Source organism: Lichenostomus cassidix, chromosome 1, assembly GCF_008360975.1.
Source record: "Lichenostomus cassidix isolate B80296 chromosome 1, HeHo_3.0, whole genome shotgun sequence".
NCBI lineage: Eukaryota > Metazoa > Chordata > Aves > Passeriformes > Meliphagidae > Lichenostomus > Lichenostomus cassidix.
This window is the reverse complement of record NC_139479.1, coordinates 96,619,521-96,642,763: the sequence shown is the minus strand read 5'-3', so window position 1 is coordinate 96,642,763 and position 23,243 is coordinate 96,619,521. Positions and strand designations below refer to the sequence as shown.

The window sequence follows — 23,243 nt, the reverse complement described above, 5'->3', positions numbered from 1 at the left end:
TTGTTCTTCGTGCCCACAAAAACCCCCCAGAAAACTCCCAAAAGCGAGAAGGGGAAGGAAGCGCAAAGGCAGCGCACTCCATAAGGCGGCAAGAACTATAGGCTGTTAACACACTCCAAGTGCTCCGGCAGGCAGGGATCCCACAGCCTCAGGGCAAGGGAAGGACACGCTGCCACAGCCCCTGAAGTGCCCACAGCCAGGGACAATGCCAGCGTACCCACCGAGAACCACTGTCCCCAGCCGCCCCCAGCCCCCCCGAAGGCCTGAGGCTGCCCCTCAGCCGGCGGGACCAGGTGGGGCCGGAACCCCACCTCCCTCACGCTGACCAGCGCCAGTGGCCGCTCTCGCCTCGCTCCCACCCCCGCCGGCCGCTCCTTCCCGCTCCTTCCCGCCCCCTCCCCATGCCGGCCCTCTGCCGGCCGCCGCCCCGCCCCGCGCTCCCGCCCATTTGCTGCATGCAGCGTCAATCAAGGCAGTTCGCTCCTATGATTGGCTGCTGTCCGGCGCTGTTCCCGCCCGCGGGCGGAGGGCCGCGCTGGCGGCTCGGCGCGCGTTGCGCAGGCGCGCCCGGAGTGTTGTCCCGGGGGTGGGCATGTTCCGAGGAGAGGAGCGGCCGCCAGCGCGCCGCGGGGAGGGGGCGGGCGCGGGAGAAGGAGCGGGGCCGCCGCCGCCGGGGAGCCAGCCTCACTTCCTAGGAGTGCGGGGAGACCACAGCCTGCCGGGGGCTGCGAGCGGTGCCACAGACAGACCTGTGCGTGTGCATCTCTCTCTCTCTCTCTGTCTCTTTTGCATGTGCCTCTAGGACTCTCCACACACGCGCGCACCTTCCCACCCACCCGCCGGGCGGGCTGGGCTGGGGTACGGGAGGGCGACGCGGGCGGCGGGGCAGTGGCTCCCCACGCTTCCCCGCGGGGCAGCGCTCGCCCGCCCGCCGCCGGCAGCAGCCGCACGGGGCAGAGTGCTGCGGGGCGGCCGGCGCGGAGCCGGGACGGGCGCGGGCGGCGGGGCGGGATGCGCTCCGCCTGCCTCCCGCGGCACCGAAGCCGCCGCGGCCGCAGGGAGGAGAGCCTCGTCCGGAGAGTCGCTTCGCCTGCTCTCCGCTCCGCCGCTGGGGCTGAGGAGCCTCCCTGCCGCCGCCCGCTCCCGGCTTTCCCGGCGGCCGCTCTCGCCCTTGGCACACGGCCGTGCGGTGCCAGTCTGCGCGGATGCGTGCGCCGGGAGCCGGGTCCGTGTGCGTGCCGCTGCCCCCGCCTGCCCTGCGGGTCCCTGCCTGCCTGCCTGCTGCCCGCGCTGCTTCCCTCCGCTCGCTCCTCCCGCCGCTGCCCCCGCTCCGCCGCGGCCTCTTTTGTTGTGCGGTGCCGGGCATGTGCCCGCGGCCGGCGGGCGCAGGGACCGGCAGGGGCGCGGCGCGGAGCCGGGCACGGGTGTGTTCCCCCCGCCCGATCGTCGGTGTTGACAGTAAATCCGGGATCGCTTCTGCCAGTGTAAACCCAGGCCAGGTGGGTTTACGCTGTTTGTCGTGAAAAGTTACGTTTGTTCCTAAACGTGCCCTGATCTTGCCCTTTCCTGCCCGTGGAGAAGGAAGTGTTGCCTCGCAGGCTGCGGCGGGTTCTGTGACAAGATGTTCTCGGAGCGCCTTGTGAATCTGTGTTTCTCTGTCGTTGCGGCCAGCTTGGCTCCCAGATGGCCAATTCCCTCAACGGCCGGAACCCGCGCAAGGGACGGATCCTGGGCTTCATCGATGCCATTCAGGATGCTGTGGGCCCCCCCAAGCAGGCAGCTGCCGACCGCAGGACTGTGGAGAAGACCTGGAAGCTTATGGACAAAGTGGTGGGTGTCTCTGTGCGTTCGTGTGTACACACAGTGAAGAATGGGGCTATTTAAATAGGTACACATGGGAGAACAGCTTCCTCCTGTAGCTCTGAGTGCTGTGCTGCATGTGCCTCGGGAAGTAAGGGGACTTATGTTTTAGGTTATTTAAGCATCATTTGTCTTTTTTATTTTTTTTCCCTTTCCAGTGGCCTCTGGCTATGTTTTTTCTTAATCTTGGTTTGTGGAAGCAAAACAAATGTGTGTGTTTGCCTTAGGCTATTGTTATTTTCAGATCCTTTAAAATGACTCAAAGTTGAAGAGCTGTCCTAACCAAAAGCTGCTTAATTTAGACTTGTAATCACATACTCTGTGTGTTTCATGTTGGATCACACTGTTAGTCTGCAAACAAGACCTCCGAAGTATTAAACTTCAGTTAAGCTAATTGTCCTGTGAGATACGTTGGTGATGACAACATAGATGTGTTTGTGCTTTTAGGAATGTGCGTGGGGACTGCGGGATGTCGCTCTTGTCAGTTTAGTAAACAGATTAGTATGGCATGCCTAACTTTTTAAGTATGCCTTCTGCATTTTAATGACTTATAAGCACTTATACTCTTAATTTTGAAACTAGAAATGCACTGTACTGAAACACATTTTTTCAGGAAGTGGGGGGATAGACTGTAGCTTTTTAGCTCTTATGCCTCCCCTCCCCAGCCTGATACATTTTGTTTAGTATTCCATGAAGTGACAGTTTGTATCATGATAGATTGTCTGGGAGAGCTCTCACCAATGGTGGGAACAGTTTGATTGAAACCTGGATTGCTGCTCAGGCCCTGCAGGCAGCCTGCTTTGCTCATGGGGTGATACTTAAGAGCTTCCTCTTGAAACTGCTGAGCAGTGAGGATTACTACCTGTTGGCCTTGGGTCTGTATGGCAATACAGTTACCATTTTAAACTCAGTGATTCTTTGTCGTTTAGTGTAACTCTTTGCTTTCCCTGTGGCACTTGTAAAATAAACTGTTCAACATTTCATAAAGTTTGTAATTACTTATTCTGGCAGAGTGGAGAGTGTTTCATGTAATATGTCTTTACAGGTGTTAAAGTATTTTTTAAAGTCCTTGTAGGCTCTTTTTTGATGCTGTAAGAATAGTATCTGTATTTCCACTGCATTTGCTGGCAGTGATTTTAAACTGAAACCCCAGCTTTGATAAAAAAGTTATCACAAAGACTTTGTTGACATTTTCCTGTCACTGATCAGGATGCTGTTAACAGTGAGTTCTCTTGTACTAAGACTTGCAAGTATAAATACCCAAAAGTAGGAACTGTTCTTCAGTAGGAGGAAGTTTTCAGCTTGGAAGCTAGAAATCTAGTTTGTTGTTGAAACCACGTGGGGAATGCATAGCTCTGACTTCCCTGTGTCAGGCCTTCTACAAATCTTTATAGTAAGGTTATACCCTGATTTGTATGTATAATCACAGTTACCAGAAAGTCTTTTCCCCACAGTTAAGCCTTCTGGATTGCTTTCACTCATCTGATACAGGATAACTATTTGTCACAGCACATCAGAACAGCCAGGAAGGCCTGTTTGGTAGAAGTCACTGGAAAGGCTGGACATTGTGCTGTGCTTCCTTTTTCATTTGACTAGATAAGTGTCCTCAATTTGGATCTTTAATGTATCCTCTTTAAGCTGCTCTCAGTTAATCAAATTTTATTTCCAAATTATATTAAAGTATACCAGACAGGATGATGTCATAGTGTGAGAATGCTCTAGCTTGTTGCTTGAGTTTTTAGCATTTGGTACTTGTAGTGAAAGGATGTGTTTGAGCAAATTTAATATGCGGGCAAACAAATTTAAATCTCATAGCCTTGTGTGGCACTAGGCAAAGGAAGGTAATTTTTTTCTCCACCTAGATCAAACCCAGGGATTAAAATCAGAAATAGAAACCTGCTCAATCAACTGTAGTTTTAAATCCCATTTCTGGTGTGTGTCCTATGACTGATTTCTGTGGTGGGTCACTGATCAAATTAATACCTTGAGAAGGCAGCAGCTCTGCCAAGTCGGTGGGGTGCTACCCATAGTAAGGTTGTGGCTTAGAGGCCTATTTTACTTGTTGTAATAACAGTCATTAAGCTTGTTTATTCTTTAACTATAGCAGCTGTGATAACCATCTTATTGCTGCAGTAAGGTAGCTGAAGTTTTCTCTGATTTTAAAGATGTTAAGAAAATGAAGAATGAAAACAAAGCAAAGCTATTATCTTGACCAAACAATGAAAATAGAACAGCCTTAAAAACTAGTGGCAGAGCTCAATAATTTCTGGTTTGCATTTTTTTTCTTTCTTAAAATTGCCATCTTTTACCTTTCCTTCATTGCTTTCTGTAATTTTGTCCTCTGGCAGATGCGGTTTTCTGTCTGAATTACTTGTTTGCAACAATAAGGGATTAACCAATGCTACAAACATTCTTACCCTATAGGAACTGTACTGTGAGGGTGGTTTTGTGGTGTATGCAAAAATTCTGGCTACCTAGACACCATGCAAACTTCTTAGTGTAGAATTGGTTATGTTTCCTGCTTTCAAATTGTTCAGACTTCATAATAACGACAGTTTTCCATGGGCTGATACTTTAGGCTGGAATGGGCAGAATATTGCAGTTCTGTTTAAGTGTCTTCTCTTTAAATTTTTATTACCAGTTTGAAAATAATAATGGATTTTGAAAAATAGCTCTTTAGCAGGACAGAATGTTGGAATAGTGCTCCTGCTCAGAGCCTTATTTGTAAAAGTTACCATAAGGAAAAAACTTGAAGGGAATTAAAAAAAAAATCTGCTTGTAAATAGTCAGTGGATGTAAATTGTTATCTCTCTATATCTCTTTTCTTTTTATACTTAATGCCCTGGGATCTGTACATTTTGTGGTTTATTGGTATGTCTTGTTTTAATGTGAATTTACAATACTAACTGCATTATTAAAGGGGAAGCAACTTTTAGCATCAATGTCAAGTTTCCCTGCTGCTTTTTTCATGGGGAAGCAGTAGCTTTACCATTAAGAACCAAAAATACTTCATTTAATTCCTGTGCAATGGAAAGGATAATATTGCTTTTATGGTTTGGAAGGCTAATCTTGCTTTCCAATGCTTGCATTGTATATGAAAGTTGACCATGTATCTCTGGAGTTGTAGGACGTGAATTACTGTTTTTAAAGCATAATGTGTATTTTAGAAAGTTTGTATCCTGTAAATAAATGAAAAATGAATATTGTTAACAAATAACTCACGTATTCCTTCAAACTGTGCATAAATTACATGAGATTTTTTTTTCTGAGATTGTAAACCTAATGGCTTTTAAAACCTAGTTCCTAGCCATGTATTGTTATTAGAGAATAATGGTATGTTGAGACCAACTTTGGGAGAGAATTACTTCTATGTAAACATCAGAGTAGTTAGGTCAGTTTACTGCCTGGGCTATTTAGAGCTGTCAGTACTATTTTTTCATGCTTCACTCTTGTGGGATTCAAGCTGATAAAATTGTGACACATTCTGTACAAGATTTTTAAAACAGATATATTTCATCAACTTTCAATCATTTTTCATTCCTCTTACACATTGGGCCTGGAAATAATTTGATTTTCTACCATGAAGATTAACAACATTGCCTAAACTATTTGGGTCCCTGTCATTGCCCACTAGTTGCTTGACTCTGACTGTATAAATGCGGATGGCATTGATTTGCTATTTAGTAATTATTTAAGAGCAAACTAGAGTGCATCTCCAAAGCTTATACTATTGACTTAGTGAGTAAAGGCTGTGTTACCTCTGCAGCTTAGTACTGTGGTTTTCTTTAAATTAACATCTGTCAGCATCTAAGTATACAGAATGTGGTAGTTGAAACTGTGTGCATTGGTTGTTCTTTGCAAAACTTTATGTAATTGATTCTGTGGTCAAAGTTGCTAGGCTTATGTCCTGCATTACACTGCTTATGGAAAAAGAATAAAAAATTAAACAGAGAAACAGAAGCTTCCCTCTTTCTAATTGGAAGAAAGTAGAATCACCCTCCAAAGTCAACTGTCCTTATGTGTATGTGGAATCAGCATTGCTATTGTTTGTTCTTCCAGTATGGAAACATATAGTTCAGTGTGGTAGCTGAACAAGCACTTTCTGTATTCTCAGGCAAAAAGACTGGTGATTGGGTCACCTCTGCTTATATTCTGATGAGAGCTTTATTTCTGTGGAAAATGGAATGCATTGCAGTTAAGGTAACTTCAGGAAGGAAGAAATCTATGTTGAAGAAGCATAATGTTCAAGCTTTGACCATTTTCCTTACTAGCCCCTCCTGATTAAGTTTTTCAGAATTCATTGTTGGTTGCATTGGTTGTTGTGGATTTTTGAAGAATTGTTATGGTATCATAACTGCAGAGCTACCTTTATGCTGTTTGTGATGTGTCAAAGTGTTTTCTAATTCTTTGACTATTTTGTTCAGCATGGCAGAAGACTTGTTCAGTTGGGCAGTTTGGAAGTGTGTGAGCACTGATGCTCCAATTGTTCTAGTGCATTCACTGCAGCTGAAAACAGTGTCAGGCGGATGTCCTACTCATTAGATACTTGTTCTGTTTTAGCTGAGTTACTTTCCTTGTATTGTCTTTGACTAGCATTAGGTGTTTAAACAGATTGTGTTAAGGCTGCTGGACTTTGCTTAAACAAGGGTCCTTTTGTCAAATGAGTCCAGGGCTTTCAACTTCACTTCAAAAAGTGAATAGAAGATAGTTTTTAGCAAGAAATTACTTGTCTATGTACAATAGGCCTCCACTACTCTCATCTCTGATGATGCTGTGAAATGATGCTTTATAATTTAAGTCAAATATCTTCAAAAGTGTCATGAGTAGTGGCATTTATTTTGGTTAGGGGTGGGGGAGGAGAGGAGGGAAGAGGCGGTAGATGTTTTTTCTGCAAAGGAACTAGAGTTAACTTGTCTGGAAGTTCCAGAGTTAACTGTTTCAAAATCAGTTTCTGTTAGATTAGGATAATGCCTCAGTTTTTCACAGAGTTGCACTCTTATTGTTTCTGTGATTCTGGATTAAGTACTTGGATTTCCCCTGAGTGTGAGCTAGTAAAAGGAGCTTAATTTTGTCTCTGTTTGCCTCAATAAAAGAGACATTTTTTACTAACTCGCTTACTGCTTTTCATTTTTTACACTGAGTGATTGCTAAATACATACATGCTTACTTCCAATCAAAACAATACAAAAATTACACAGTGACATGATTCATGTCCTCTTCTCATGTGTTGGTGAGAGTTTCCTTGTAAAGTGCAGCATAGAGGTCTTTATTTTCGGGGTGTTGGGGTTTTTTTGTGTTTGAGTTCTGTTTTCTTTTGAAGAAACATCTTGGCAAATCTTTTGCATCAGCAGGTGTCATTTCTTATTGCTTACTTTTAATTGTGAACTGCTGTGGTATGTGTCAGGACATCCTGACTGGAAACCATATGGTTTACCAACCATCTCTTTACAGAATAACTTCCTTTGAACTGAAGCCTTGTGTACTCTATAAAGTAAAGAAAACCTTACCCTACTTTAGTGGATCACTTACTTGAACTTAATAGTAGTATTTTTTTCAATTATAATGCATAAAACTAGTGAAGGTGTAGAAGAATTTTTGTGTGGCTTTCTTAAAAGCTCGTTCTAAAATGTTAGGTTCTGGTAATGTGCTGTATTTATCTCTCCAAATACAGCAGCAAGTGAAGCATTGTAAACCATCTTAGATCTAATGATGTGATACTGAAGAAAACTTTCTAGCACTTCTGAAGGAGAAACTAGTTCTTCCTTATTATTGGGTATTCTCTTTCTATAGTTGAAAGGACTGGCTGATGAAAATACAGCAACCAGCATAAGCAATTTGCTTTTTCTTGTTGTTTTTATATTTTTAATGGTATTTCTAATATATATGAAACCACTTATATTTTGTTTGTTGACACATCTGATTGGAAAGATAGACTTCAGAAAAATAATTTATTCTTTGTTCATGAGATTAAAGTTAGGATAAATAAGTAATTCAAAATGATTGCAGCAGTCTCTGCTTGTGGTCTGGTCTCATTGCTGACGTTTTTCTCTGAATAAACATTTTGATCTTTCAGATTTTTTTTTTCCTTGTGCTTGTTACTTCAGAAAATTGTAAGGCCTGACCAGTGATAGATTTGTGTCACCTGTAGTTGGTCTTGTGAAGAATGTCTGTCTGGTTTCAAGTTTTTTACTAAATCAGAAATCACAGTGAACTGAAAGTTCAGAGGAAAAAAGTCTGTTTTTCATAAAGGTTTTCACTTCTGCATTTGGGATTCCAGTTCTTCTAACTCTTCTACTAAAAGAAATTCATGTATGTCTCTGCATGGATGATTTTCGGGTCTATCTACACATGTAAGATTCTTTGCCCGTGTTTCTGAAACCTCCTTAGAGAATTCTAACTGTCAGCTTAACTTCAGTGCTTTTCTGACCTTGAAAGAATGCCATCGTATCCAACCTTTAGTCTTTGCGAATCCTGCTTTAGACATCTCCTAACCCACAACTAGGGCCCTGTTGTCCCTTTTTTTAAGTCCTGCTGACCTTATCTTTATCACATAAACAAGTTATTTTCAGTTTCAAAGTCTCTTGCAGTTCTGGATTGCAGTCTCATACTTCATTACCTGGTTAAGAGATAAACAAATATCTTTATGCTTTGCTTTTTTTTGTTTCCTTCCAGCTTGTTCTCAACTTAAAGCAGTTCCTTGATAAGCCATTAAGTTATTTGAGAGCTTGCTGTGAAACTTTGCATCTAGAAATACCAAACTGTTAGTGTTCAGTCTCTGAGCCCCTCTTCAGCATGTTGAACAGCTTATGTATTCATATTTGCCTGCTTCCCTTTTTGTTTTCCCTACTGAAATGTAAATTTCTCTGGGATAAGGGCTGTTCTACAACATACTAGAAGGCTTCCTGATGTGTTACTTGGTCTAAAAGAATAATAGAAATTACTAAAATAACAATCAATGAAATGAGGGGAACTATTGCAGGTGTCATGTTTTAGATACTGTTTTGAATGGTGTTAACATTTCTATAGTACTTACAACTGTTCTAATGATGCTAGACTTTTAAAAAACTTAGTGCTTGACTTTTGTCCACTTTATCTCCGCTTTCCTAATTATGACCCCTATTACCTCAGTCTAATTGCCTGGTTGTGTTTTTGTGTTGTATACGTTTCAGGGTGTGAGAAGCTAGTATGTGTTTGCTTTGCTGTTTGCGGTGCATGAAGGTCTGTTAGTGGCAACAGTCTTAAGGCAGTGAATTTCTTCATGGTGTAGATGTAGAAATTGCAGGAGAGGTCAGCAATAGTGATACAGCTTTGAGTTTACAGAGGTGAGTGTTGTAGGATACAAGTTTGTTCCCCTCTTGCCCAGAAATGCTCAAGACTGCACTTTCTTCAAGTTGATAGATTCGTAGGAATAGGAATCTACTTTCAGCAGTATCAAGATGTTTTTATAACCTCGTTAGTTACCTCAAAAGAATGTCAAAGTCACTAATATATAATGTGGCAATCTCCAAATGATGCCTATAAAACTTTTATACCACATGGTCTTAATTTTTTTCATAAGTATTTGCATATGTACAGCTGCACACACATGTCTAGAATGTGTCCCTCTGCAATGTTTTAGCTGAGCCTGAATAGCTCAGTGCAGCAGCACTCAAAAACTACCTGTTAGTTTTGATCTGTTTTCTTTCTAGAACAGAACATTACAGAACAAACTATGAGAAAATTTAGATAACCAGGAGACAATTCCAACCTTGTTAAGTTAAGGGTGTGTAGGTAACAAAGAGTACTTTCTCCTCCAGAAACATTTCCAGTGTAGACTAAATTCAAATAAAAGTATTCAATTAGTCTGAACTTATTCTTTGAGTAATTTATATTCAATTAATATTTGTGCCATTTAGGATCACTATGATTCCAAGTCCAGCGAAATGTTTTCTTCTAGTATTTGGTTTAAGTGGCAAAGTTCTAGTAGTAGAGGGGCTCCAGGGGTAGTTCCTCTGAGACACTGCCAGAAGCTTCCCCCATGTCCAACAGAGCCAGTGCTAGCCAGCTCCAAGATGGACCTACTGCTGGCCAAGGCTGATCCCATCAGCAACGGTGGTGGTGCCTCTGGAGTAATGTCTTAAGGAAGAGCAGAGAAAAGCTACTGTGCAGAAGCAAATGGCAGCCAGAGAAGAGGGGAGTAAGAAGATGTGAGAGAAATGACTCTGCAGCTGCCCAGGTCAGTGAAGGAGGGGGAGGAGGTGTTCCAGGTGCTGGAGCAGAGATTCCCCTGCAGCCCATGGTGAAGACCATGCAGGTCCACAGTGGAGCAGACATTCACTGTAGTCTGTGGAGGACCTCAGGCTAGAGCAGGTTGATGCTTGAAGGAGGCTGTGACACTGTGAGGAACCCATGCTAGAGCAGGCTCCTGGCAGGACCTGTGGCCCCATGGAGAGAGGAGCCCACACTGGAGCATGTTTGCTGGCAGGACTTTTGACCCTGAAGAGGACCCGTGCTGGAGCAGCCTGTTCCTGAAAGACTGCACCCTGTGGAAGGGACCCGTGCTAGAGTTCATGAAGAACTATGGTCTGTGGGAAAGATTCACACTGGAGAAGTTCAAGGACAAGTGTCTCCTGTGGGAGAGACCCCTGTCTGGAGCAAGGGAAGAGTGCTAGAAGTCCTCCCTCTGAGAAGGAAGGAGTGGCAGTGGCAAGGTGTGATGAACTGACCACATCTCCCATTCACCATCCCTCTGTGCTCCTGTGGGGGGAGGAGGTAGAGTTGAGAATAAATTTAGGCCCAGGAGAAAAGGAGTGGTAGGTGGAATGTGTTTTTAAGGTTTGGTTTTATTTTCTTGTTACCCTACTCTGATTTGATTGGTAATAAAATGAATTAAGTTTCCCAAGTTAGTCTATTTTGCTTCTGACAGTATTTGGTGAATGATCTCTCCCTATCCCTTGTCTTGATCTCTGAGCCTTTCATTATGAGTATGGGAATGAGAGAGAAGCTTTGGTGGGCATCTCCTCATCCAGCCGGGAACAAAGCACTGAACTTCTGTTACAGCCAGGAGCTGGAAAACAATGAGTTGATAATATTTTGTTTCCCGGTTTACAGTATCTGTTTTTGAATGACTTAAAGTCTGTCTGTTGTAGCTAATAACTTTAGAACCACTGTCACAGTTCAGTTTCTTACATGCAGAGCTTTCAAAATTAAATTTCCCTAGGGTCTAAGAGGTTATATTGTTGGATAAAAAAAAAGAGAGCCAGCAGATGACAAAGTAATTTATGTCAGTTCTTAGTAGATACTTAAATATCCGTAGGTAAGTTAACCTGCAGCAAACACATCTGTGTGAAAGTACTGCTCTTGGCATTTGTTGCATGCTGTGTTTTGATATGCTCCTTAGCATATATTAGGCAGGCAAAGACGTACTTTAAGGGCAAATCCACAAACTATGTAGGTAAGCTTGTTTGCTTTTTATAGATGTGAGAAGATTAAGTAAAATTTTGCCTCTTTTGACATTACAGACTATGTTGGAATTTCACAGAATATAAATGAAGTAAGATTTAATTCTTTGTGACTGGAGGTTAGAGAAGTATGTTACATCCTATAAATTTGAAGATGTCAAATCAGTTTTTGTCCCAATATGTTTCTTGTATTTTACATTCTCTTGTTTTTGCTTATAGGTAAGATTGTGCCAAAACCCAAAGCTTCAACTCAAAAACAGCCCACCTTATATACTTGACATTCTACCTGACACTTACCAACATTTGCGACTTATACTGAGTAAATATGATGACAACCAGAAACTTGCACAACTCAGTGAGAATGAGTATTTTAAAATCTACATTGACAGTCTTATGAAAAAATCAAAACGGGCTATAAGACTCTTCAAAGAAGGAAAGGAAAGAATGTATGAGGAGCAGTCACAGGACAGGTAAGTGAAATACTTAAGTAGATTGTCTGGTCTATCTGCATTCTTAACACTGTCTGCAGCCATTGTGTTTTGACATTTTTAATTATTCAAAGAGCAGAAATATTTATTGCTTGGATTCATTGACCCTGCAGGTCAATCAGTAATTTGCTGGATTTGTTTCACTGTATGCTCTTATCTGTCACTTTGTGACCTTTAAAACCAAGTGCATTTCCTTCATAAAACATTCATTTCATTGTAATTAGTTATTCACAGGACCTTAGAGTATGTAGTTTCTCTTGTGGTAGAGAGAATGACTGTTAACTCGGATTGAGCTTGACCTCTCTCACTACTCTAGTTCCTTAAACTTTGGGAATGGATGGATACTGACTTAGAGTTTTCACAAGTGATGGAATGAAGCAAAACAATATTCACATTTTTCAGATATTGCATGATGTTATGGTAAGGTAATGATCATGTTGGTTTCATGCTAAGAAACCTTTTCAGAAACCTAATGGATTCCTGATTTGCAATGGTTCAATTTTAATAAAAGGAATTAACGTCCACTTTATCTGTACTGTTGGTGGTAACTGAAGAGGTTTTTAATATTTTATTTGATTGCCTAATATTTTAAAAAATAACACTTGAATTCTGTGCAAGATCTGCAGTCTTGTTTTGGGAGGAGGGGGATATAACAGTGTTGTGGCCATTAGTCTTTACCATGTGTGGTATAACTCTAAATCTATTCAAATAAAGGAGATGATGAGCTTTCTCCTCTTTTTCAGGGAGATAGTGGGGAATGAGAAATCAAGTGAATGGAGGATTGAATTCCTGCTCTTTGTCTGCACCTGAGCTCTGAGGCAGGCCTGGTTGTAGTATAGTTTTACAGCTGGTGAAATTGTCTGTAGAAGCAGTGAAATGTCTACATTCTTGTAAATGTCACTGCTGTTATGTTTGAATTATACATATGTTCCTTCCAGATCTTTGGCAATGATTATAGCTACTCAGTCTACTGTGGTAGTCTTTTGGGCTTGGTAGGGTGTCTGAACGTTGCTTGACATCTAAGGAATTTTTTTAAAGTACTTTAAGACTGTCCAGTTTTGAGTATACTCAGGCAAAAATGCTCCCATAGGAGCAAAACACACTGTTTAAACTGTTTCAGTGGTCAGTAAAGATTTTGATGAATTAATGCTTTTTGTTTGAATTTGCAAGTACGTAAAGCAATGTTTTCACTGTAGATGCATTCTTACCAGAACTCTTGGAAGAGTTGTTCAGCACTGACCCTACCTCTACTTATTTTACATACCCCATTTGATGTATGTACAGAAGTTGCTGTGTTGCAAAGGAAATATGAACTTGTTTTGGTAAGGGAAATTTGATAGAAGTGGTTGGATTATATAAGCAGGTTTTGTTTGACTTACCTGTGTCGTATGAAACCCTAATCTAGTTAAAAGTTTGCTTAAAGTTCACAGAAGTTAAAGCCAGTTCCAGTGTCACTTTTTCAAACTACTTCCTGTAAGCTCTGTACAATCATTCAGATAGTATCTTAGTAATTGTGTCTAGTTGCTAGAGTTGCTTCTTTCCAGTTACCCATTTAATTTCCTGCATTAGGGTGACAGCAGTGATAGAAAGATGTCTTTTGTGAGGCAAAGAGTTTTTGAAGAAGGTGTAGTTAGCATATTTACTGTTTATTTGGGCCATTCTTGTGAGATGGTTGGAGAGGAGGGATTTTAAAACAAATTGTACTAACAAAATGCACTGAACCACAACAAGTACTTCAGGCTTTTAAAATTAGTATTTCAGAAGGTGACAGCTATCTTGTTTTGCCTAACTGATGGAGTTCAGAGCTTGAGAAAAGGAGTGTGATAGAAATGTTTTCCTTGCGTTCAAATTGTTAGTTGTGTTTCCTACACAAATTGCATTTCTGACTGTATGTCAGAATACTTCAACAAAAAAATTGTAGGCATTATTTCATTAACTCTTGACCCTTGTCATTCCAAGTCTATATCTTTATGATTTCAGTACATCTTCTTTTATCTACTGGTGATACTTAATCTGTACGTGTCCTAGTTTTAAGTTGTTGAGGGTACACTTACTTGCTGAGCCATATGACTAAGTATCTAAGCAGTGCTTCAACGTACTTAATCATGCTAATTCTAGGTAACTTGGCAAAAGAAGTTGTTAATTTGTTCAGCTTCTTTGCTTCCAAATATGCCTGCATTAACCTTATTTGTTAGCATTATAATGCAATTGTAGGAGTGAACATTTAAAGAGTGTGTTTTTGAAAATGCTTCTGAAACAACTGTCAAATTGAAGTAGTCAATTTGTAGTAGAAATATTGGGAAATAGTAAATCTTAAAAAAAGGTATGGCAAATGTTGGCACCTGAACAGTTTATGTGGTTTTCAGTTGTATTCTGTTTTGGGCATCATGGAAAAGATATATGCTTCATTCTTCATAAATTCAAATGGCATAATTTTAATCTATTAGCATTATTGACTAATCTTCACTTCTATAGTGATGGTACATTTAGGAACCAGTGCCAACATAGATGTGGTTTTGTTTGTGTGGTGACACCAAAATTACTCTATTGTGAATACTTGATCATAAATTTTAGTTTTCAAAGATCCTGCAGATGAACCAAGTTAGAGAAGCAGCGCTAACACAGTGTAAGCTTTTGTGTTAGCCATTTGTACACAACCTAATTAGCACGGTATCTTGTTTCCATATCAAATACATATGATAGCCATTTAAGAGTAGTTGGTGCTGTCATTCTGTATTCTATTGGATGAGTCTTGCTAGGAATGGAAAATAGGGTTTGCAGGTTTGTTTGTTGTGCTTTTTGCATTTATCTTCTGGGTATGGTGTTTTCTACAAAATTATGTCCTTTTAGTCTTCTTGCTTAATGAAGTAAGGTGTAATGTCCAGTAAGTTCTGTAAGCTGTACTAGATATAGGCTGCACAGAAGTTTTTCTAGGAATGAAGTAATTTTAAGATCTTTTTGTCACAGATTTTACTTTTTAAAAGGTTATTAACACAAGCTTAATAGAATTACTGGTTTAGGTACATCTACTTTTAAAAGGCTTTTTGTGTCTTTGAGGGTTTTGGAGTTGCCTTTTTTTTTCCCCCCGTTCCTTTTCTTTGTGCCCTTTGTTTGTCAGGAAGTAAACTAAAGCTGGAAAGTATCATCTCTGTGAAGTCCCAACTTCCTTCCCTCTTGCTGCATTCCAGAATTATGCAACCAGAAAAAGTAAGAACTTTATAGAATGGCAGTTTTTGAGACAAATGTGTTAGCCAGGTGTAGAAATAAAGCACCTAAGTTATTATAATAAGACTACAGGAGGAATAAAGTGGCAGCGGGGAGATTACATTTGGATTCATTCAAGGTGCTGGACACAATCTTCACTTCTTACTAATGGAGACAGGTGGGAGGTTTCCTGTGATTTCGGGTTAATCATATCCTTAGAAGAACATGTCTTGAAATGGAACTTATTCACTGACTTTTAATATTGCATGCCTTCTGCTATAGGCCCTTCATATGAGGGGAGGCAGGAAAGGATAAAACCAGGGAGTACACTTACTTTTAATGATCTTTTAATACTCCTTGGTTCATCCAGAGTCAGTTGACTGTTTGTTTTAAAGTGATTGTCCAGACATGGAAGATGAAAGATGGCTATTTCTGAAGTACTGGGTGGTATGGATGAAGATGGCAAGAGGAGAAGACCTGTGGTGGTTTTGTGGTCAGTGTAGAAAGGCATGCATGTAGAAAAAGTCAGAGTCAAAGAAGTCCTTCAAGGTGATCACAAACCCACTTCTGTTTCTGTATTGAAAATCTTACTAAATTCTTTTGTGCATCTGGCCATTTGCTGTCCTGATTCAAATTACGTGTTTCTCTATTGTACAACTTGTTTAAATGGTGGTGCAGAATTTTTATATTCTTCTTGAGTCTTCATTCAGAAAAGGATGTTAATGGCCCTTTGATAGAGCCAGTTTTGGCTTTTGGTTGACATCACATGGATAACTTGGTAATTGTTGCATAAAATTATGGGTTCCTTCACAAATCCTGTGATTTGTTCCATTTTCCAAGCATATTATGTAGTTTTTGGTCTCCAGTAAATTTTGAGCTGAGTTAAGCTATACATATCATCAATCTGTTTCTTAACATATGTAAACTCTGAAACTTAAACTCGTGTCTCAACACATCTTAGAGATAAAATATATTGACTGTTTTACTGTAATCTTGCTGTAGCTGAGAAAAGGAATCTAGTATTTGTTTTTTCCCCTCTTGTATTTATTTACCTGTGTTTTTAGATGATTCCTTCACTAGATTTTTAGTAAAAGAAGTTGCCTTATTCTCCTTGAAAGTCTTCTGGGGTGTTGGCTCATTGCTCCTGTGGTGTCCCTAGAGGAAAGAGGGCACTTTCTCTTTCAATGTATAGCATATAATAAGATGATTGGGAATGGAACTTGGCTACAATAAATAGCCTCCAATAAAGAGGCTTCTTCTGAGGAAAAGTGAGTACATGACTGATTAGATGGGGTTGCATGGGAGGAGGAAATGCAATGAATTTTTTTTTTCTTCAGCTTTTATGTTATGGTGAGAATTTCCACCCTCTTCTCCCCTCCTTTTCCTTAGATGTGATGTAAAACCAGATGTGATCCAAACAGCTTTAATAAACCCTTTGGTGTACCTGACCCACATGAGTAGTTGAGCTTCAGTGCAGACTTGGTGAAGCCCAAGCCATTTGCTATTTTTGATTCTAGTTTAAATTAAAAAAGGAATGTTACACAAACACTTTTCAGACAAAGAGACTCTTGTTGCAGAGGGCAGGTGAGAACACGTGGAGGTTACAAATGGTAGGGCAGTATTATGACAGCTTGTTCTCAGCATAAATGCAAACAGGCTGTGTGACTGCAGTTGTTGTAAAGCAGTATTTAAATTTTAGATGGGTTTTTTTTATCATCTTCACTGCCTGGGGGTGGGTGTTGTCAAATGAGAACAAAGGAAGTATTAGGACCAGAGTTACTTAGAGGGAACTATTTTTTCAGATTGCAGAGGAAGACAAGGATTTTAAAACCACAAAAGATCCTAATGAAAAAATAATGGCTTGTGAATTCTTATAATTGATTTAGATCCTTGATTCATATCTAGTTGTGTAGAGGAGAGATATGTGCACTTTGTCTTTTGCTTTTTACTCTTATAAAATCAAACAGCATTTTCTTTTAGTGCAAGGTCTCTTTCAGACATCATCTTACAAGTAATGTGGTGTTGACAGTCATGTCTGAGTAGAATTCAGCTGGTTGTAAGGGGATATACACAGTCTGGTATTTTCCTTATTGTCTTTTGTATAATTATTTATGCCTTTGAAAGTGTGCATGATGCCATTACCAAATTTTAAGGTGCCATACCATTTATACCCACTTTGGGCAGGTGTGAAACTCTCAAAAAGCACAGTTAGGGGAATCAGTCCTGCAGGCTTTCCATATATTAGCTTCCTTTATGATAAACCTAGTGATAGTTCTGCTGCTAGGATTATGCAATATGACTGTTTCAATGTCTCAACTGACATAGTTTTCTACATGATTTCAATTCATCTTTAGAATGTAATATAGGATGGCACAGGGAGCTGGGAGAAATGAGTGGTTTTCTGAACATACAGCACTTTTGGCCAGAGATGTCTGGAATCCCTTTATTGCCATACCCTTTTCTGGTCTGCAACAGCTCTGTATCTCACATCCCTTCCACATGCTTGCCTGCATGGTCTCTATAGGGAGCAGCTGTGCTTGTGGGGGCAGGCCATGGTCACCAACTATAAATAGGGCTGTGTTTTCAGGTATGATGAAGCCCAAGTTAGCAACTTGGGGACTCTTTGAAGAGCAGACAGCAGTGACTCCTGAATTTCACATGTGGAAAGAAAGGCTCCTGTAATAGACCTAAATGCATCTTTCATTGTTCACTTTTCTATGTGCATTTGATTTTTAGAAAATTTGGTCTCTGCTTCTCTATGTCATAAGTATTCTATATTCAGTGATGAGGTATTTGTTTTAGGACTCCTTCAACACTAGCCTACGTGATGGAAGCTGCTTGCCATGCGAGCAGGAACAAGAGAAAACTTATAGAAGAAAGGATCCATTTCTATGAAATACATGCCCAAACTTACAAGCACATCTAATTTTATTTTGAGGCTATAAAAATAAATGGTTTCCTTTTCCTAATTTTCTGTGGCATTGTTTTCCATTAAAAATTAGAAACATGAAAGAATAAAGGTCTGCTTTTATTCTATGAAGAAACGAAAAAGAAGTTGGGCATAATCACTTTCAAGTGCTACACTTGCTGTTTAGTCAATAGAAGGTCTTTGAAAGTAAAGTAAAGCCAGTTTATAGAAACAAATGTGCTGTAGTGGTAATCCTTTTGTCCAAGAAATGCTTGATCAAAAAAACAGCTTATAAGATATGCTTGCTATGTATCAAACCTATAGTAAAGACAGTTTCACTAACCTGTACAGAGAAAGAAATAATCTTCATCTGAAAAAGTGGCAGTAACTGTTTTGATTAACACAGTTGAAGTTTTATTTCAAATCAAAGGTGACACAGTGGGATATTGATGGAAAAGCTGATGGGTGGAGCTACCCTATTCCATTCATTAAAATCTGGCATACCAGGGAGTACTTTGATAACGTCATGTAATTTTAAAAATACTTTGTGGTCACTTGACCTAAGGTGTTTTTTCCTTCCTATTCTGTTCTTTGCTTCAGTATTAATAAATTTAATTTACTTGAATCATACTAAAAATAACAGAGTTAATATAATTATTTAGCAAGTCTTTTTATAAGTGGCTGCACATTTGCAAGTTAACCTTGTCTTTACAGATTCTGCAATAATACTGTGCGTGCTCTAGAATGAGGCAAAGCTTTAATATTGTTAATTTACATTGGAGGAGCAAGGATTTGTGGTTAAAAATGTAGTTTTGCTGTTGTCTGCACAAAACAGTTTTGGTGCTTGTAAGATGAATATGTTGGCATATTTCATTCTTTTATATTGGGCAATTCCAAGTGATTTTAAAGCATGTTCTCTTGAGCTGGTTTAGGAATATAATTTGCTTGATTTGAAAGATAATGTGATATTTACACAAGACTGTGCAATGAATACAACTGTTAAAAAAAATCCAAACAGGATGAGTAGTACATGGAAAGGACCAAGAGTAAACTCTGAAAAGAAGCACATCTTAACACATAGTGCAAATGGAAAAAAAGTCAGTAAGTGAATTTATATGAGGGATATAACTCCCTGAGCAAGCAAACAGGTGATTGTCATCAGTGTCTTGTTCATTATGTAGATGACTAAAAACATTTTTGATCTCTCTGGGCTGAGTGCAACCAAGGCATTCATTATTGAAATGCTTTTATATTTGTCTCTAGCATATGATAAAACATTGAGTACTTTCACCATCATTTGCTCAGATTTCATGTTGGAATTAAAGAGCCATCCTCTCTCGTAATGGAAGATTTCCCCATAATCTGTTTCATTACCTAATTTTATCATTGTGTGAAGTGAAATACATATTGAATAGTATATTGACTTTATTCTTGCAAATATCTTGACAGATCAGAAAATTGATGAAGAAGTAATTGTTCATTTTAGTAATACTTTGTCATAATAATTACTTTACTTCTTCTGGTGTATCTGATGTAGAGGTAGATTTAACTGTATTTCTTCCTAGTATGATGTAGGACGATAAACTAAAGGGAAAACATAGACCAGATGCCTAAGAAACGCATTTCTGGGGTATATGATGAAAGATTATAGTACACAGTAGCATATGGTTTGAACTAAATTTAATTTCTGTATGGGTAAGGTTGTTGTAATCTCTCTGTAAGAGGACTTTAATTTATAATTCTTGAATGGTCAAACAGTGGAGGTGTAATTTTGGCATAGTATCTGATGCATTGTATATGTCAGGATTGCTCTGGGCACCTGGGCAGCCCACCTGATGAGCTAGTCTTTTACTGTTACTAGCTGATTTTTTTGCAAGCTCTGTGACTGTACAGTGGGAGAAAAATTTTTGGGAAAAATAATTAAATTTCATTTTTTTGTTCTACTTGATACCATTGTGGGAGAGTTCACAAAACACGTTCCTGCTTTCCCCTAAGATAAAACGACACTATATGACTTTGAAATTTGAAGTAACAATAAAAAGGGAAATGATTCCTATGTCCTGTAGCAAAAATGTGTGAAGATTACCTTACTTATTCCACAATTCTTACTTATGTTATCACTAGTAGTAGGTTGAACCTTACTTTGTTTAGTCTGTGATGCTGAACAGCTGTGTCTGTAGAATTAAAATCCACAACCATATCTCATTTTAAATATTAGCCCCAGTTTTACACCTTCCTTGCATAATGCAAATATCTCCTGGTGGGGAGGAATACTGAATAATCAGCTATGGAAGTCTTATCTGATCCTAATTAGCTGCATCTCTCTCGAGCTTCAGTCTAAAGTATTGCACTGTCTGTTTATGTTGATATGACCAAGAGTGGAGAATATCAAGACTCTTGAGAAAGTATTTCACATGTTGCAGGATTGGATTAGACACAAGGTACTGATTGCAGAAAGAAAGGGATCCATGGGCTTGTTTATAAGCACATAAAATAAATATCTCCTGTAAATACTGATTAATTATATCTGAGGTCCAGTGTTCATCTTTTCATTTCTAATACCTGTTCACTAAGTTATGTTCATGATTTAGGAAAGATACTTCCCAATTTACTATTCCCACAAACCCCAAACCACATGCTGCCCCTTGCTGCCCTCCTTTTCCCCTCTCCCACCCTGCTGCAGCTGTGGAGGCACAGAAGGCAAAGATGGGAACAATTTACTGGAAGCAGCAATGAGATAAGAAAAAGAACTGTAGCAGTAACAATAATAACAAAAGTGTACAAAAGGGAGAGCGCAGAGTTCAACCCGACTGCAGCCATGTTCCCTCTGGCTCAGGACCAGCATTCCCACCGCTCTGAGCAGAAGGCAATGACCTGAGGTGGTGTGGAATAACATTGGGTCCTGGCCATGCCCCCATCCCAGCTACTGCCAAAAATTAACCCTGCTCTGCCTGGAACCAGGACATGCGTTCAAACAAGCGAAACCTTCATACTTTGTAAAAAATCCATGATCACTCCCCAGCTTGTGTAGAGGATTATTTTGTGACAAATTCTGGTCTTGATTACAGCAATAATAAAAAAAAATTGTGATTTTAATTGTTTCTTTTTTGTGTGTGTGCTAGGCCTCTGTGATATCCTAAAAGCTTTTACTAACTTCTTTATTGGTCCTGAAAAAACCCAAACACCTTCATTGACTCTATGTCAGAAATCCTACTACGTTTTAAGAGGAGATAAGTTAATTTGTTAGTTATCACTCTTAAAATAGGACCTTTTGGGCAGTACGGTATCTTTTTAAGAAATTACTGCATGAGAAAAGATTTCCCTCCCATTACAAGTTAAAGGGCATTAATGTAAGACAGACAAATGTATTAGCATCTGTTTTCAAATTGTTCCAATGGAGAATGGTCCTTAGCCAACAGAATATTTTGTGAACTCATCTCAGAGTTGATTCTGAGTTATGAATGTCTGTCATGGGAAGTATGAAATACAGGGTCAGTAATAAAATGTCTTGTACCCAAGAACATTCGTTAGAACACGGTTTAATCTTTTTTTAAAGCAGTCTTTAATTGGTGAGACCTTACAGGTGTATATTCTAGAGCAGGCCTTTAATTCTAACTGCTCTCTAGTGGGAGAGTGTGAAAAGATGAAGAGGAATACCTTCAGATGTTTTCATGTCAGCATTTTAAACAGCTTATGGGGCTACAGAGAATTAGTCATTGTGTAACTTGTGAAAAGTTAAATTGTGTTACTAGATTACTTAAGGCTTAATATCAAAATCCCTGAGCACCATTCTTATTTTTTGAAGAATGCTTAGTTTTGACAGAAGAAAAATAATTTTTTTAAAAGTCAAAGTTAAAAGTTCCAGCAAATATGGTATGTAAGCTTTCCATCAGGGCACTTAGGGTAGAATTGTGTAAGATGTATTTAATACTCTATAAATGTTATGCATGTTCAAGTAAGATATAATACAACAAATAGAGCCTGAAAATATTTCTGTTTGTTCAGATATACAGCCTGTTGTGGAAATCTTGAAGTGGAGAACCTGTGTTCCAACTGTTGTTTGTCATTAAAAATGACAGTCTCTGTTAAGAACATCTGCTTGCCTAATGTGCCAGCAATAAAGGAGATGTCTATGTTGTAACTTAGCTTGTTTTTCTCTCTTCATTTCTAAGTATTTGCTTTTAAAATACTAGAAAAAAATAAGTCTTTTTGTAATGAAATATTGTTCTAGTTTTCAACTCTGAAACACTGCAATAGGAAAAGCACTTATTCTTTTGCTAGGTCATCTCAATAACATTGAGTTGGTCATAAGGAATAGGCTGTGTCAGTGTTCTTTGTTATGAGTTTGAACACCTATGCTTTATTTATAGTTAGGTTGGTTCTTACTGGCTGCCTTAGTCATAGTAGGTCACTTAGATGTAAGTATTATTTAATTTACAGTGCAGCACTTCCAGGTTTTTCTAGAATTAAGAGTAGTATTTACAGTGACATGCTTTTTGGCTACAGCAGCAGAGTAATGGTGGTTGATAGGAGTGCTGATGAAGGCTTGTGTCTCTTCTAACTTCATAAGAATTTTTAATCCACTGCATAACTGTATCTTACTGACAGCTCATTCCCAGTTGCGAATGCTCCAGTAGTTTTACAGCTTAATGATACGTATTCTGTGCTGAAATTGGGGAAAATACAGAAAATGTGGTGTATATAGCCAATTTCTTTTGTCTTGCTTAGAAAGTCATATGTCAGCAGGCTGAAATCCACTCCTCCGGTATTTTTTTTTAATGGCCTTCTTTAATATGGCAGACTGGAAGTCTGTATTGTACTATTTTGTTCAGATCTTTGCACATCCTTTTTACTCCTTAATTCATAGCTGTAGCAAATAGACAAAGACTCAAAGCAAAAAAAAAAAAAAAGTATGTAGCATCCTGTTCATGTGTTTCCTTTTACTGTTAATCCCTATAATTAATGCCCTGTGAGGAATGGGGCTCTAATCACTCACAGAGCACAGTAATGTAAGAAGACAGTGCTCATCCGGGGGGTGTTCAGCAGGATGGATCAGGGGTGACCCAGTCAGTACCCAGCTGTCCTCCAATCTATGCTGATGTGGGTTCATTAACTGCACCCATGTATGGCTGACAGGCTTGTAATGATTGTCTGAAAGGAATCTTGCCTTATGAAGTTGTCTTAAGTGCCACTGAGAAAGACTTATTTTCTCTCATTTTTCTACATCCATTGGGAGCAAGAAAAGAATGGGGGAGGGAAGCTGTTCTGTGAGCATCATGGATCCCAGCAGTCACTTTGAAATAATAGTTAATGAATCCAAATGCCAGGAAGAGATGTGTTTGA

General features: G+C 39.6%; 1 protein-coding gene across 3 annotated transcripts in view; it reads left to right on the top strand.

The window, feature by feature from the left end:
• The first annotated feature begins 587 nt into the window (after nucleotides 1–587).
• Nucleotides 588–23,243, top strand: part of CBLB (Cbl proto-oncogene B) — a 127,358-nt gene continuing 104,702 nt past the window's right edge. Inside the window, exons 1-3 of one of the 3 annotated variants that reach the window (XM_085072640.1) lie at nucleotides 588–751; nucleotides 1,672–1,830; nucleotides 11,520–11,770. In XM_085072640.1, coding sequence (XP_084928766.1) covers nucleotides 593–751; nucleotides 1,672–1,830; nucleotides 11,520–11,770 — 569 coding nt within the window. In that variant the 5' untranslated portion in view covers nucleotides 588–592. Of the gene's footprint in view, nucleotides 752–1,013; nucleotides 1,500–1,671; nucleotides 1,831–11,519; nucleotides 11,771–23,243 lie in introns of those variants that run through there. The other 2 variants (XM_085072622.1, XM_085072630.1) reach the window with 2 other exon arrangements.